At 58.0% G+C, this 14,287-nt stretch overlaps 3 protein-coding genes across 10 annotated transcripts in view; all 3 read right to left on the bottom strand.

Annotated features, from left to right (window-relative positions):
* PFKFB4 (6-phosphofructo-2-kinase/fructose-2,6-biphosphatase 4) overlaps window positions 1-6,628 on the bottom strand; it is a 42,945-nt gene extending 36,317 nt beyond the window's left edge. For 2 of the 8 annotated variants that reach the window (XM_011939158.1, XM_011939153.1), the window contains exon 1: window positions 2,157-2,366. In XM_011939158.1, coding sequence (XP_011794548.1) covers window positions 2,157-2,253 — 97 coding nt within the window. In that variant the 5' untranslated portion in view covers window positions 2,254-2,366. Of the gene's footprint in view, window positions 1-1,569; window positions 1,718-2,156; window positions 2,400-6,499 lie in introns of those variants that run through there. The other 6 variants (XM_011939156.1, XM_011939157.1, XM_011939154.1 and 3 more) reach the window with 6 other exon arrangements.
* A 438-nt stretch (window positions 6,629-7,066) lies between these two features.
* UCN2 (urocortin 2) lies at window positions 7,067-9,085 on the bottom strand. Its single transcript, XM_011939150.1, has 2 exons — window positions 9,013-9,085; window positions 7,067-8,451 (listed from the first exon to the last, which is right to left on the bottom strand). The coding sequence occupies exon 2, from the start codon at window positions 8,437-8,439 to the stop codon at window positions 8,095-8,097; it is 345 nt and encodes a 114-aa protein (XP_011794540.1). The 5' UTR covers window positions 8,440-8,451; window positions 9,013-9,085; the 3' UTR covers window positions 7,067-8,094.
* A 308-nt stretch (window positions 9,086-9,393) lies between these two features.
* COL7A1 (collagen, type VII, alpha 1) overlaps window positions 9,394-14,287 on the bottom strand; it is a 32,339-nt gene continuing 27,445 nt past the window's right edge. The window contains exons 104-119 of the mRNA XM_011939151.1: window positions 14,099-14,170; window positions 13,821-13,856; window positions 13,389-13,469; window positions 13,137-13,190; window positions 13,009-13,062; window positions 12,873-12,935; window positions 12,436-12,498; window positions 12,215-12,331; window positions 11,963-12,040; window positions 11,813-11,866; window positions 11,606-11,654; window positions 10,955-10,987; window positions 10,730-10,816; window positions 10,429-10,521; window positions 10,100-10,297; window positions 9,394-9,741 (exon numbers count right to left, since the gene is read on the bottom strand). Coding sequence (XP_011794541.1) covers window positions 10,113-10,297; window positions 10,429-10,521; window positions 10,730-10,816; window positions 10,955-10,987; window positions 11,606-11,654; window positions 11,813-11,866; window positions 11,963-12,040; window positions 12,215-12,331; window positions 12,436-12,498; window positions 12,873-12,935; window positions 13,009-13,062; window positions 13,137-13,190; window positions 13,389-13,469; window positions 13,821-13,856; window positions 14,099-14,170 — 1,119 coding nt within the window. The 3' untranslated portion in view covers window positions 9,394-9,741; window positions 10,100-10,112. The remainder of the gene's footprint in view (window positions 9,742-10,099; window positions 10,298-10,428; window positions 10,522-10,729; window positions 10,817-10,954; window positions 10,988-11,605; window positions 11,655-11,812; window positions 11,867-11,962; window positions 12,041-12,214; window positions 12,332-12,435; window positions 12,499-12,872; window positions 12,936-13,008; window positions 13,063-13,136; window positions 13,191-13,388; window positions 13,470-13,820; window positions 13,857-14,098; window positions 14,171-14,287) is intronic.

Raw genomic sequence — 14,287 nt, 5'->3', positions numbered from 1 at the left:
GAGCCCCTCAGCTCAGGCCAGAGCCACATTTCAGTCCCCCACTTAGAGCCTGGAGAAACGCAGGCCCTGCCTCAGGAGCTATGAGACCTACCCATTGGGCCTCAGCTTCCTCTCACCTGTAAAGGGGGCTGGCTTGGAGCTGATGCATCAATCCCTAACTCAGACGTACTGAGAAGCAAACAAAGAATGGTAGTGATGACAGAATACTCTGCCTCCACTTATTGAGGACCTACTCCTTAAAGGCTCACAGACTTGGCTGGGCACGGCAGCTTGTGCGTGTAATCCCAACACTTTGGGAGGCCGAGGGGGGCAGATCATTAGAGGTAAGGAATTCAAGACCAGCCTGGCCAACATGGTGAAACTCCATCTCTACTAAAAATAAAAATACAAAATTAGCCGGGCGTGGTGGCGCATGCCTGTAATCCCAGCAACTTGGGAGGCTGAGGCAGGAGAATTGCTTGAACCCAGGAGGCAGAGGTTGCCAGTGAGCTAAGACAGGACCACTGCACTACAACCTGGGAAACAAGAGTGAAACTCCATCTCAAAAAAAAAAAAAAAGGCCAGGTCCTCACTCCTTTCCTCTGTGTACTAATAGCAGCCACCCCTCTAAGCCAGGACCACCTAACACTAATAGCACAGACTGGCTCAGCCTCCATGCCTCCAGAAGAGTCTCAAAGGAGGGCTGGCCATAGCCGTCAGGACTGAGTGTGCATTGTAGACAGCCACAGACCCCAGGACCTACATCACAATCAGAGCCATGAGTTACCACGACTTGGTCTGGTCAGAAACATGGCCTTCCCCTACCAGGACTCACAGTGTGGCCAGAAATACACACACCCTTCCCCCAGTTTTCATATCATGATCAAAGCCGTGGCCCCAGCCTGCTGCAGCAGGATGAGCACAAAGAACTCTCCCCTTGCTTATCATACATAAGCAGAGGCAGGATCACAGGGAGACCCAGGCATGTCACACAATCTCCTGATCTCCATTTCACTGTGAGTTAAACTAGATGTTCTCTGAGGTCCTGGACAAGTTGCAAATTCATCACAATGTTTCAGTTACTCCTAAAACAAATCTTTCTTTTTCCTGGTAATAAAAAAGTTGCAGGCCAGGACCCATGCCTGTAATCCCAACACTTTGGAAGGCAGAGGCCAGATGATCCACTTGAAGCTATGAGTTGGAGACCAGCCCAGACAATATAGCAAGACCCTGTCTCTACAAAAAAAAAAAAAAAAAAAGTTGGGTGTGGTGGCGCACCTGTAGTCCCAGCTAATCGGGAGGTTGAGGTGGGAGGACTGCTTGAGCCCAGAAGGTTGTGACTGCAGTGAACTATGATTGAGCCACTGCACTTGCTCCAGCTTGGGCCACTGAGTGAGACTCATCTTTAAAAAAAAAAAAAAAAAAAACTGCCAGCTCATTTAAGGACAGGCAGAAACTCAAGGAAGCGGTTTAAACACCTGGGACCCTAGGAGAGGTGAGCCCCTGAACAATTCCATGAATTTCAGCATTCTCCTAGCCATTTCACCCTCCAGTTTTACTGTACACCCATGACCCCAGGTGGATACTTACATGTCCAGGGACACAGACACAGGCCCACATGGCATACTTTTCTGTCTCTATCCTGAGCACATCTGTGCTGAAGTTCCTACCCAAGCTCAGTTTTAAGGCCAAGAGGCACCCTTCCTCCTGTTGGAAAACTAGCCCACCTTTGAAAGTTCTGGGCTCAGAGAGGTCAAGTAATTCACCTAGGGCCACACAGCTCAGTTCCAGTCCAACAATCCGGCCCACACTCCTTGGCCAGGAGAGAGAGAAGTGCCCACAGGGTCCTCCCCAGGCTGTGGGCGATGGGGATTGGGGCGGGAAGCGAGGGGGCCAGCGCCCTCCCCGAGGTGATGGTAGCCAGACCTAGCCACCGCCAAGCCGATATGCCCCCACACACCTGTCCCCGCACCCTGCTCTGCCACACCTGTCTCTGGCCCACCACTGTCACGACCGCCTCACCTGTCCCCAGCAGCCTCCCCCAGTCACGGCAGCCTCACCTGTCCCCGGTTCCCCACCTGTCTACAGCCCCTTCTCCACGCGAGACCCCCGCCCAGACCGCCCTACCCACCCATCCCGGTGCAGCTGCCATCCCCTCCCGGAGGACCCCGCCTCACCACCGCGCTGGCAAGCGTGCAGAGCGGGCCGCCCATTGCTGTATGGCATCCAGATCTTCTTCAGGGGGTTCTGGGTCAATTCCCGTGGGGACGCCATCCTGGGGCCAGGATGAGTCGGATTGCGCCGCTTCCAACCCAGCAGCCGGGCCACCTCGGGCCACCCGAGGTCCCGCCCCTTGGGCCCCGCCCCTTCTCAAGCCGCGACAGCCCATGTCTATCTTCCCGCAGGCCCCGCCCCAGAGTGAGTAGGCTCCGCCCCACCTGAAAGGGCCCGGCCTCCGACCACGCATGCCCAACTCACGTACCTGCCCGTTTTGGAACAAGCGGGCCCAGTTCTTCAGGCCAGGATCGAGAATGCGCATGCTCAACTCCGGATCGTGCTGGCCCCGCCCCAGTTCAAGACCCGGATTTTTGCAGGCCCGCCCCGGATGCTCAAACTCAGCGCTCCCAACTTGCCCGCGCTGATTTGCATAGGCCCCACCTACGGACCCCGCCCCGGCGCTGCATACCTGAGCAGCGGCACGCGTGAATTCTGCTCCCTAGTTGCCAGGGAGCCCGGGGCCCCCAGGAGGGAGGGGTTTTCATGCAGTGGGACGAGGCCTACGTGACCCGCACGGCCAGGTTGGTCAGAGCTGACAGGGGCCACTAGGCCTGTTGTGCCAGCCGTCAACTCCGCTTCGCCCTCCTGCCCCTGCTCGGGGTGCCCCTTGACTGCTCCGAGCCCCGGGACTCTCCACCGTCCGTAGGAGCGCGCTGAACCACGCTGGAAAATCTCCTTTATATCATGGATAGAGATGCAAAACACATTTCAATATTGTTCCTCTTTCTCTCTTTGCTTTGGCTGCTGGGAGCAAATGCGTGGGACTTTTTTTTTTTCTTTTTTTTGAGACGGAGTCTCACTGTGTCGCCCAGGCTGGAGTGCAGCGGCCGGATGTCAACTCACTGCAAGCTCCGCCTCCCGGGTTTACGCCATTCTCCTGCCTCAGCCTCCCGAGTAGCTGGGACTACAGGCGCCCACCACCTCGCCCAGCTAGTTTTTTGTATTTTTTAGTAGAGACGGGGTTTCACTGCGTTAGCCAGGATGGTCTCGATCTCCTGACCTCGTGATCCGCCCGTCTCGGCCTCCCAAAGTGCTGGGATTACAGGCTTGAGCCACCGCGCCCGGCCAGCCCGGCAGTATCTTGTCTTTCCAGAATTTCAGTTTTTCCCATTAACTTTTTTGTTTTTTAGTATTTTGTTTTTTTTCCAACTAAATGTTTACATATTTTTTGAAAATAATATGTTAATAACATGTTCTCTTCATCAAGAAAATGGGATGTGCACATTGTCAATCTTACAGTATTATAGTATGAATTAAATATGTCAATCTCTAAGAAGTTCATTTTAAACTACGTTAAGGTTGCCTTTTACTATATTTGTATCTCCCTCTTGTCTTTGAAAATGCACAGGGGACAAGGAACAGGGGAAAGATCCAGAAGTTCGTAAACCGCTGGCTCACTCTCTTGTTTGGACTCCTGCAGGCTCCCGCCTCCTCGGGATCCCCAGCCCCGCCTCTCCAAGCTTTGTGCACTCTCTGCCCCAGCCCCCACCAACACGGCTTCGACCTGAGCCACACTGCCCTCTAGCGATGTCATCCACAACACCCCTGGCAGGTGCCCTGCAAGTTCAAGTTCTCTCTGCCCAGTGTGTACCCAGCCAGGAGCCAGGTGTTGAGGGCATGGGACTGGCAACAAGACTGGCCTCGTGGGCTATAGGTGTAGCACCCCTTCCCATGCCATCCCTGCCACAGCCCTGCCTTGGATCAGGCCAAGTCCACCCAGCTCTTTAAAGCTTGGCAAGGACCCTTAAGATGACTGACACAGATGTCTTGCCCACTTCATAGGAAATGAGGATTCCGAAGGTCCACATGCTGGAAGCCCATCTGGACCCTCCCCCAAACCAGCTCTAGCTGCTTGCCCTGGGAACACCCTGCCCCAGGCAGGGTCAACGACTTCCTCCTTCCTCATCCTCCTTTTGCAGTATCCACCCACCCATTCCTCCACCCTAGTCCCAGCAGATCTGAACACATCCATGGGCGGCTCCTGATGAGCTGGGCACCCCCTGTGACCTGCTCCCTACTTCTCCAAAGCCACTCATTCTGTTTGTGACACAGTCAACCCTCTTGTCTTCTGGCCACTGCCAAGGCCATCTTGGTGCCACTGTGGCCTCTGAGACCTCATTACCACACACCCACACCCTGTCTAACCCACAGCACTCATTGCAAAGCCTATCTCCTCTGACATCTACAGACACCCAGCACCTCCTCCAGCCTGTCCATTCTTCTCCTCCCAGACCTCCTGGCACACTAATCAAGGGCTGGGGGTAGAGGACAGCCGGCCCGGGCAGGGGGCCAGGGCTATCTCTGGGAAGGCATCCTCACACCCAGACAGGATGAGCCTGGTTCCCAGGAAATGCAACAGCTCTGCACCTCCCTCTCTTCCCCAGAAAGTCTACCCGTGGCTGACCCAAGCACCCTCCTTCAAGTCCCTATGTCCAGCTGGAAGGTCACAGGTCAACATCAGGAGATGCCTGGGGTTCCTCCCCAAGGCCACGGTCCACATCTGCTCTGAGGATATTCTCCATCTCCCCTCCCATGGCCCTGTTTGTCAGGTGGGAAACTGAGGGTCGGGAAGAGGGAGAAGGGCCCAAGATCACAGAGCGAGTCCACAGTGCAGCATGGACTCAGTTCAACTCCCAGCCTTCCGGACCTTGCCTCCCACACTGCACTGGAATTGCACGGTCCACCTCCACACGTGTGCTCCCACTCCCCCATGTCCTCTCCATGGAGATGCTGTCCCGGCGTCTGCTCTCAGCATCAGCAGATGCCTGGTAGAATCCCTGGCCCTCATGGCTTTTTCCTTCTCAGCATATCCCAAAGCGAGCCAGCTGTCCTGTCCCAGGTGTGGGAAGTATGCTGGGATGTCTGTACACACATGTGTGCACATGTTCTGCTCAGCCTCTGCCCACCATGAACCTGGCTGGCCTGACCCTGGTTGGCTCCCAGGGTGCCCTCTGCACTGACAACGGACTTCCTCCCAGTGTCCCAGCCTAGAAGCCATGTGGTGGCCAGTCCTCAAAGTTCACTCTTCCCAGTCCCTGTATCTACTGGCCAGTCGTGACAGAACTGCCAACCCATCCCACCACACACACACGCAGATACACACATGCACGCACAGACACACAATTTTCTTTTTTTTTGAGACAGGGTCTCGCACTCGTCACCCAGCCTGGAGCACAGTGGTGCAATCATGGCTCACTGCAGCCTTGAACTCCTGGCCTCAAGCGATCCTCCCACCTCGACCTCCCAAAGCCCTGGGTTTATAGCCGTGAGCTACCACATCTGGCCCACAAACCACCCTTTGCAGCATACAGACCCGGGGTGTCAGTGCGTGCCACACAGGCCCTCACACTGATGCACAGAGACACTGGCACAGCTGCACATGCACACACAGATGCACACACACAAGCCCTGTACCCAGGCATGTGCAGAGACAGGCAGGCTGCAGTGGGGCCTGCTGCTCTCTGCTGCCTCCCTTCCCATATATATCTCTCCACCTCCACCTCTGCTGTCCACTGGGAGGTTCAGGAGTTTCCAGGAATTCCAGCTTCCTCTGGCCATTTCCAGCAAAGGATTGTCCCCTGTGCTTCCCTGGGCCCAGGGCTCACAAGGAGTGTGAGGTTTTGACTTCGGGGTATAGAGCCATGTCATCAAGCAGCCTGGGAACCCTGATCTGCACTTCCTCCTTCCAGCCTGCCATGGGGCGTACAGTAGGTGCTTAGGGATTCAGGACCAGCAAGGGCACACAGAAAGGGTTCAGAGAGGTTCATGACCAAACTGAGTACATAGCAGGTGTTCAGAGAAGCTCAGGACTGGCACAGGGCACACAGCAGACACCCTAGAAGTGCTGGTTTAAGGGCTAAAGCCATATCATGTGAAACCCTTCCTAAATGAGCCTCTAGACTTCCCCAAACTGGTGTGACCCCTAAGAGGAGACCTGGACAAACATGATCCCTTGGAGGCCAGCAAAGAGCAGAGCAGGAGGGCCTGGGCAGCTCCAGCTGGCAGTCCCTCCCCCTGTGCTCGAGGAAGACACTATTTATAGTTCCCCATTGGCCCAGCCCCCTCTCCCTTGCAAGGCGACAATTTTCCCCCTCCTTCAGGCCACTGACGGATGAATGCCCCTCAGAGCACCCCTAAACCAGGAGAGACCCCCCCCAGCACTCTCACACCCCTCCAGCACAACTCTGACTTCATCCAGGTCTTTCCCTAACCCCCCACCCTCCCCACACTGTCCCGTGCCTACCCCGCCTGCTGCTCCCTGGCCCCAGGTCCGTCAGGGAGCTGCCTCCTAACGAGCATCTGTCCATCCTGCAACCAAACTGGCCAGGGCCACTGCCCCCTGCAGCTCCAGAGTGGGGTCACCCCGCCCAGCACTCTGAAGAGTGCGGTTCCTGCAGCCCCGCCTCCCCAGCCCGCCCTAGGCCCGCCCCTACAGGGCTGCTTACAACTGCGAGGGCAGCGCCAGCGCCCCCACTCCAGTCAGCCGGCCACTCTCGGCTAGTATGGCCTCCCTCTCCCGCCAGAGCTGCCCATGCCAACCAGTGTCTGCCTTCATGTCCACCTAGAGTTGTCTGCACGGCCCAGAGTGCCTGTCCCCTCTGCAGGCAAGCCCATCCACGATGCCCAGAAAGTCAGTTCCGTCTCTGGCCCAACAATGGAGTCGGGCTGTGAAATCAGGCAAAACCTAGTCCTTCCAAGCCAAGGGACCAGGTCACTTAAGCGGGGAGCTAGGGAGGAAGGCAGAGAAGCCAGGTGTGACTCACCCCCCATGTGTCACAGCCTGGGTGCACATGACTGGGATTCTTGCACATCCCATCCTTCAATTGCTTTGCATTTATTGAGCACCTCCTGCTGCAGGACCTCCATGTCTGCTACATACACAGTGCTCACAGGCTTGCTGGTGTCGCTCTGCTTTACAGATAAGGAAATCAAGGCTTGGAAAGGCGAACACCTTTGCCCAGGGCAATCCGTGCATGAAATGGGGCAGAGTTTGGTCAGAGCTCCAGCAACCTGAGCCCTGTCTCCTGTGAGCCATGCGTGTCCCTGGGTTGAAGCTGGGGATGCAGGGGTACATGGGGAGGACAGTGCCTGGCTAGGAGTTGTGCTTGCTTCAGGCAGGTTTGGGGGACAAGTACCCACTCCTCTCAGACCCCTCACGTACCTTTAACCTGCTCACACACACTCATAGCTGTCAGAGGCCCAGCCACACACGCACACATGCGCCCATAAGGCAAGGCTGCCATGGTCATAGGCTTCCTGTGTTCGGGCTTTGTGCCTGGAGATACCCCTCACAGCCCCGTCCATCTGGGGCAGGTGCTGCCTCATGGAGCACAGAGCAAGCAAGTGACCCTCAGCCAGCATCTCCCTGTGTGGTGGCCTATGGGAGGACAGACCTGTGGGCCTCAGAGGGACTGGTCTCAGAGGCAGTGTTGAGCTCTCGTGTTGAGGCTCCTGAAAGTAACATGACAACTGCATGTGGCAGTGTCCAGGTGCTCTGTGACTATGGGGCACCCAGACATAGCAAGACTCGCCACAGCAGTGACCTTACGTGGTAGCATCCAAGCTGTCTGGACATATATTAGGTCTGTGGGGCACACAGGCATGGCAAGACTCCATGTGGCAGTGACCCAGCTTAGCAACGTCCAATACCCAAGCTGTCCAGACACACTGTGACTCTGTGGGGCACTCAGATGTGATATGACCTGCATGACAGTGGCTTCATGTGGCAGTGTCCAGACGCTCCATGCCCAGATGTGGCAGCATCCGTCCAGCTGTGTGGCTAACCTCCAGGTCTTCCCATCCAGGGCAGCCCTATCACCGTGACCCTCTTCCTCAGGCTCAGCGGCGGCCGACACGGGCCAGGATGCGGGCGTTGGTGGTGGCCTGCTCCCTGGCAGCCCTGGCCCGGGCTTGCTCCAGTAAGATCTGCAAGAGGCCGATGGAGACATCCAACGATAGGACAATGCGCGAGCCAGAGTGGCGGGTGGGGCTGCGGTGGCTCTGGGCAGCCCAGGGCCATGTGGGAGCAGCTGAGGGGCTCTCTGAGGCTGCAGGTGCAGGTCCGGGAGTGGTCTGGGGAGAATTCTGAGGGCGGAGCTGGAAGGTTGGGATAGGGGTCACTGGGACAACCAGGACTCTGCCCAACGTCAGGACCATCAGCACCAGCAGAGCACACCTGGTCATCGTGAGGTCAGGCTGCAAGGAGCAAACGGGCTCAGGGCAGGGGCCCTGGTCAACGGGGGTCCATGGACAGAGACAGATGGCAAGGACAGAGCGACAGAGAGGGGGATGGAGAGAGAGAAAGACACCGAGAAAGGGGTTAGAGAGGCCAGGCCGGAGACAGAGAAGGGGAGACAAGAGGAGAGCCAGAATGAGACAGAGGCAGAAAGCAAGACAGAAAAAAAGAGACAAAGAAATTCAGAGACAGAGAGACAGCAAGAGGGGGAAATGAAGGAGATGGAGGCAGAGCAAAATGGAGACTGGAAGAAAAAGACAGAGACAGAAACCATCCCAGGGACAGGGAGCACGATGGAAAGAAAGATTCAGACGGAACCGCAGAGTCCGCAGGAGGGCGGGCAGTTCTCAGCAGGAGAGCCTGCAGCTGATCCGGGAAAGAGAAGGGCAGGAATGGGGTCTCAGAGGCAGAAAAGCAGCTAGAGATCCCAGAGCCCTCTGGGTCCAAGCCCTCCATAAAGCCAAAGCCCAGATCCACCCAACCCCCAAGATCCTTCCCATCCCAACCCAACCCAGTCCTACCACCACCAGTTTCTTCTGGGGTAAGTCAGGCTGCCGTGGCTGCCTGGGGCTGGGGCCAGGCAATGCTGTCCTGTGGTCTGACCCTCTACCCCGCTTCAGGGCCCGTTTATCTCCCTCAGCCCCCTGGGGTGGGAGCTGGGACATGCTTCCTGGCATGAAGCAGTCCCCCACCTATGACTCATCCCTCCCAGGGGGCAGTGGAGGCGTGTCCTTAGCTCCCACCCTATCTACTCCTTTCTGGGGACGAGTCAGAGACTGAGAATCACAAGACAGTGACCAGCACTGGGCAGAGGGACTGTGTACCCATGCAGAATAATACCAACCCCCCAGGGAAAACCTTCCCCCTTGACACCCCCATCTTCCCAAACAGTCACAACAGGAGCCTTTTAAAACAGCAGCTTTAATGCCCCCCAGAATCAGCACCATGTCATCACAGGCTTGGGTCAAGGGGCAGGTCAGACGCCAGTCACATCCGCTCACGGCCCACAGCCACCCCCCACAGTGAGTCATCTGCCAGGGTGGCAGGAGCCACAATGGGGGTTTGTCCACAGGGGGGAAGGCCAGACCCATGGGACCAAGTCACTGAAATAACAGACATGCACACGCACGCTCACGTGCACACAAGCCTCTAGCACCAAGGGGAGGGACAGCGGATTCTGCTGAGACCCCGACTCCTCTAGGGGATGCTGAATCTCAGCTCATCATCTGGGCCTCAGTCCTGGGTAGCACCTGGTGAGGACAGGTTGGAAACGGTCATCAGCCATCTGACCTTACCCGGAGAAGCTCAGGCAGGGGCGCCCATGGGGAGGGAGTTGAGGCTACAACAGGAAGTGGGGGCTCTGACCTCAGAAGGGTCCATACTTAGGTCTTTAAAGAAGGGAACATGGAAGGGGACCCTACTGGGGGCTCCAGGGCTGGTGCTCTATATTCAGCTCTTTGGTCTGGGCGTCTGCCCCAGGTCCCTTAGTGTGAAGGAGCGTCTCCTCCAGGATCCTGACCTGGGACCCTGGCCCAGGGACTCCTCCCCCAGACCCCGATCCAGGCAGGTTCAGTGCCCAGTCCCCCACTGTGGGGGCTCAGCCCATACCTGTCCCCTGGCTCTAGGCCACTCGGGGTGGGCAGCGGCGCTCACAGGCCTCACGGGTCCCAAAACGGTTGGCATTCCCTCCACAGCCGCCATAGACAAAAGGGTGACAGGCCTCTGTGCCACCTGGCACAGCCCGATGGTACCAGCGCAGGGTGTAGGCAGTACAGGAGCCCTCATCCAGTGGCAGGGAACAGGGGTCTGGGCCAATGGGGTCAAGTCAACACGGGTTGTGGGAATCAGAGAGGGTTAAAAGGTCAGGGGAAGGTCAGCAAGGGTCAGCTCTGCCTGCCCCTCCCCAAGCCCCGCTGGGCGCAGCCCTCCATTCTCACCATCGCTATCCCAAGGGGCTTCAGGGTCCTGGTACTCCTCCACGGAATACTCGGAGTATTCGGAGTACTCATCATCCTCAGGGGGCACCCGCTCTGCAGGTAGGGCAGGGTGTGCTGGGAACAGTGGCTGCCGGCCCCGGGGCAAGGTGGGCAGCACTGATCTCCATTGTGTGCACACAGTGGCCATGAGTGTGCCCTGCATGCAGACCCTATGTGCTTGGCATGTGCCCTGCATGCACAGACACCCATGTGCATGTCTGGGCCCCACCCATAGCTGCCCCCCGGGTTCAGCTGTCCTCACCTTCCTCCTCTGCATGAGAGACGCGGAGCACAGGCACAGCATGGAGCTGGGAGCCGGCAGTGTCTGCAGCATAACTAGGGAGGGGTCCTGGAGCCAAGAGCAGGGGCCTCAGGGCCCTGAGGTCACCATGGGCAGCCATCCCAGCCAACCCCGCTGAAAGGACCCAGGTGATAGGCAAGGCAGGGCCTGGGGTGAAGAAAGCTCTGGGAGTAGAAAACTACTCACGTGATCCGGATGCGATGAACTGGCCCTGGCAGGCTAGAGGGGGCGGAGAGGGATAGAGAGAAAATGACAGAGAGAAGGAAGGGAAGATGGAGCGACAGACAGAGACACACACGCAGACGGGTAGAGATACACCAAGAGACAGCAGGAGAGGGTAACAGACAGGAGAGAGAGGAAGAGAGAGGGTGGGAGGTAGACAGAGAGATGGAAAAAGGGAAGAAGGCAGAGGAGAGGGAAGTTGGGAACAGGCCAACAAAAGGCAAGAGACAGAAGCAGGCCGGACACAGAAACAGGCAGGCGGTGCAGACAGAGATGGAAAGAGACAGCTTCACTCTGATGCCCCTCAGGGTTGTCATAGTCCCATCGGGTCCAGGTCAGGCCCAAGGGGACCAGCTCTGGCTCCCACCATCATCCTGCTCCCCATACAGCCAAGCTGGACATCCGAGAACACTGCATGGCAATCCTCATCTGCCTGTGTGTCTCCCTCCACTGGGGACACCTGTCATGTGTCAGTACTGAAGCACATGTGCCCTTCTGTGTATCCATCCATCCCCCCATTTTCTTAACTGCTTGCCCTGTAAGTTCTAGGGGCCTGCCTGCCCTTGCCTAGGGTGCTGGCACGGAGCGGGAGACTGCAGGCTGGGCACCACTCACCGCAGTGCTGACTCATCTCCTGGCGCACAAAGCCCCGGATGTCATCCTCCTGGGAGCAGAAGACCAAGGGGACCATGAAGAACCCATGGCTCACAGGAAGGACATAGGGCACATAATGCAGGGACCATGGAGAGACTGCATGGAGCCAGGGCCCCGGAGTCAGAGTGCTGGGTGAGGGAGGCAGGGCCCCGGCCCACCCAGGCTCACCGTCAGTGCAGCTTCTCCCTTCTCGCCTCGGGGGCCAGCAGGCCCTGGCCGCCCCTATGTACAACAGATGGGACCAGGCTGTGACCTCTGATCTCAGGGACAACAGAGGTCACCCCGATCTCTGACCCAAGCCTGGGAATCCCAACTCACCTGCTCCCCTCTCTCGCCAGGGGCTCCAGGGGCCCCAGGAGCCCCCACCACTCTCTCTCCAGGGGGACCTCGCTCACCCTGTCAGACACAGGGACCAAATGAGAAGGGTCAGAGGCAGTAGGGATCAGGAGTCAGGCAGGTTGGGGGTCACAGCTTCAAAGGTTGGGGCAGGCAGGCTGGAGGATGATTATGAGGTTGGAAGGGTAGGGAAGGTAAGGGAAGGGGTCAGGAGTCAGAGCTGGTGCCCCTTACCTTCTGGCCCTGAAGTCCTTCAGGGCCTCTGGGACCAACACTGCCAGGTGGCCCCGGGGAACCAGCAGAGCCATCACTGCCCCTGGGGCCTGGGAAACCCCCAATTCCTGGGGTTCCCTGGGGAGATATAGGACAGAGTCAGTAATCAGAGGCCCCAAAGATGGACCCTCTCCCAAAGGGCACGCTTCCCTCAATTCACCATGACCATGGCCTCAACTCACCCGCTCCCCTTTCTCGCCCTGGTCACCCTTGGGGCCTGGCTGCCCATCAAAGCCTCGGTCACCCTGGGAACAGAAGAAGCATGAGAGACCTTCTGCCCTGATCTCCCTCAGCTCTGGACCCTCCCTGAACTCCCATGCACTCCCTGACCTAATGCCCAAACTTTCTGTAACCCGAGCACCTGTGAGCCAACCAGATGTGATCCCCATGACTCCAACTCCACTATAGCCCCCTGCCCTGATACACATGCCCCCTCCACCTCCCATGCTTTCATCCTAACTCCACTGCGACCCCAACCCACCTTGACACCTCAAGACTAGCCCCACTTCAGTCCCAACCCTCCACAACCTTCCTTGTCCCTACACCCCCATGACCCGATTTTGAGCTTCCCTGCCTCATCCTGACTCCCTGTCATGTCCACTGTCCACAGACCCTGTACCTTGGGACCGATCAGGCCCTCCTTGCCAGGGGCCCCCGACTGGCCCGGCACACCAGGCTCCCCCTGGAGAAAAAAAGACATGAGCTTGGCCCCCGTCCGCCCATGGCCCCCTCATTCTGAGCGTGCCCACACTCACCATCTCTCCTTTGTGTCCTGCCAGCCCGGGGCGGCCTGGGGGACCAGCTTCTCCCTGCAGGCATCAGGCAGTGGGGTCAGCCTTAGGCCCCAGGCCCCATAGCCCCCCAGCCCCCATCCCCTCTGCACCTTGTCTCCCTTCTCTCCATCAGCGCCACAGGCTCCCTTCACTCCCCGTTCACCCTGAGGGAGAAAAGCAGGTGAAGAAGTGATTCCCAGACGCCTCACTCTGTGATCCCCTTCGCCCTAAAACCAGCTCTCCAAACAGGCCTCAGGTACTCCAACCTCTGACCCAGCACCCTAACATCTGACCCCAGGCCACTCGCCCTTCAACATTAGACCTTCTTGACCAGAAAAAATACAATCTTGTCTCTTTCCTACCTTGAGGCCCCGGGGACCCATGAAGCCAACATCTCCTTTTCCTCCTCGGATGCCAGGCACTCCATCCTTTCCTGGGGAGCCCTAGCAGGCAGAGGGTCCATGTGAGGTCAGAGGAGGTCAGTGAGGGACCAAAGAGAATCGCCCTGGATAGTGGGTAGGGAACTCCATGGGGTGGGAGTCACCTCTGGAGGCCGGAGCCACTGGGGCTTGCCATGGGGACAAGGGTCACCACAGGCAGGGGATAAGGGTCACCATCAGCAGGGGACACCATCATAGGTGGCTACTGTGGAGGTGGGGGACCCTGGGCAGCATGAGGACACCGTGAGAGCACTGGGTCACTGTAAGGTCAAAAGCTACCACATTGGTGGGACCACCATGGTGACGGGGGTCCTCTGGGGACAGGGGGCCCCTGTGGGAGCAGGGGCATCTTACCGGGTCACCAGGGATCCCTGCTGCACCAGGTTGACCCTGTGAGAAACACAGATGGGGGAGCCCTTCAGTGGGACTGTCCCCAACACTGGCCCATCTGCTGCATGTGTGGCCACTCAGATGCTCAGTGGCCGGGGCCCAGGCCACACACAGATCCCAGGTGAACACACGTGGGGCCAACAGCTAGGGAGCCAGAAGCCCCGGCACTCAGAAGACCCCCAGGATATGTGTGTGTGTGATGCTGGTTCTGGACCTGGGCCTGGGCCTGGGGCAAGACTTGCCTGGGGTCCTGGGAGTCCACGCAGTCCTGGCGACCCAGCCGAGCCCTTGTCACCTGGCTCTCCCTTGCTGCCCTGTGGGAGTGACCAGGAGAGGGATACAATCAGGACCAGACCAGGCTGGGAGCTTAGAATACAATGAGCCCGCCAGCTGGGGCAGAGCTTGAGTCAGTCATGACCGGCCCCAGAGGC

The sequence above is a fragment of the Colobus angolensis genome, unplaced genomic scaffold (genome assembly GCF_000951035.1).
Source record: "Colobus angolensis palliatus isolate OR3802 unplaced genomic scaffold, Cang.pa_1.0 Scaffold18, whole genome shotgun sequence".
NCBI lineage: Eukaryota > Metazoa > Chordata > Mammalia > Primates > Cercopithecidae > Colobus > Colobus angolensis.
The sequence above is the reverse complement of the archived record's forward strand: the minus strand, read 5'-3'. Positions and strand labels throughout refer to the sequence as shown.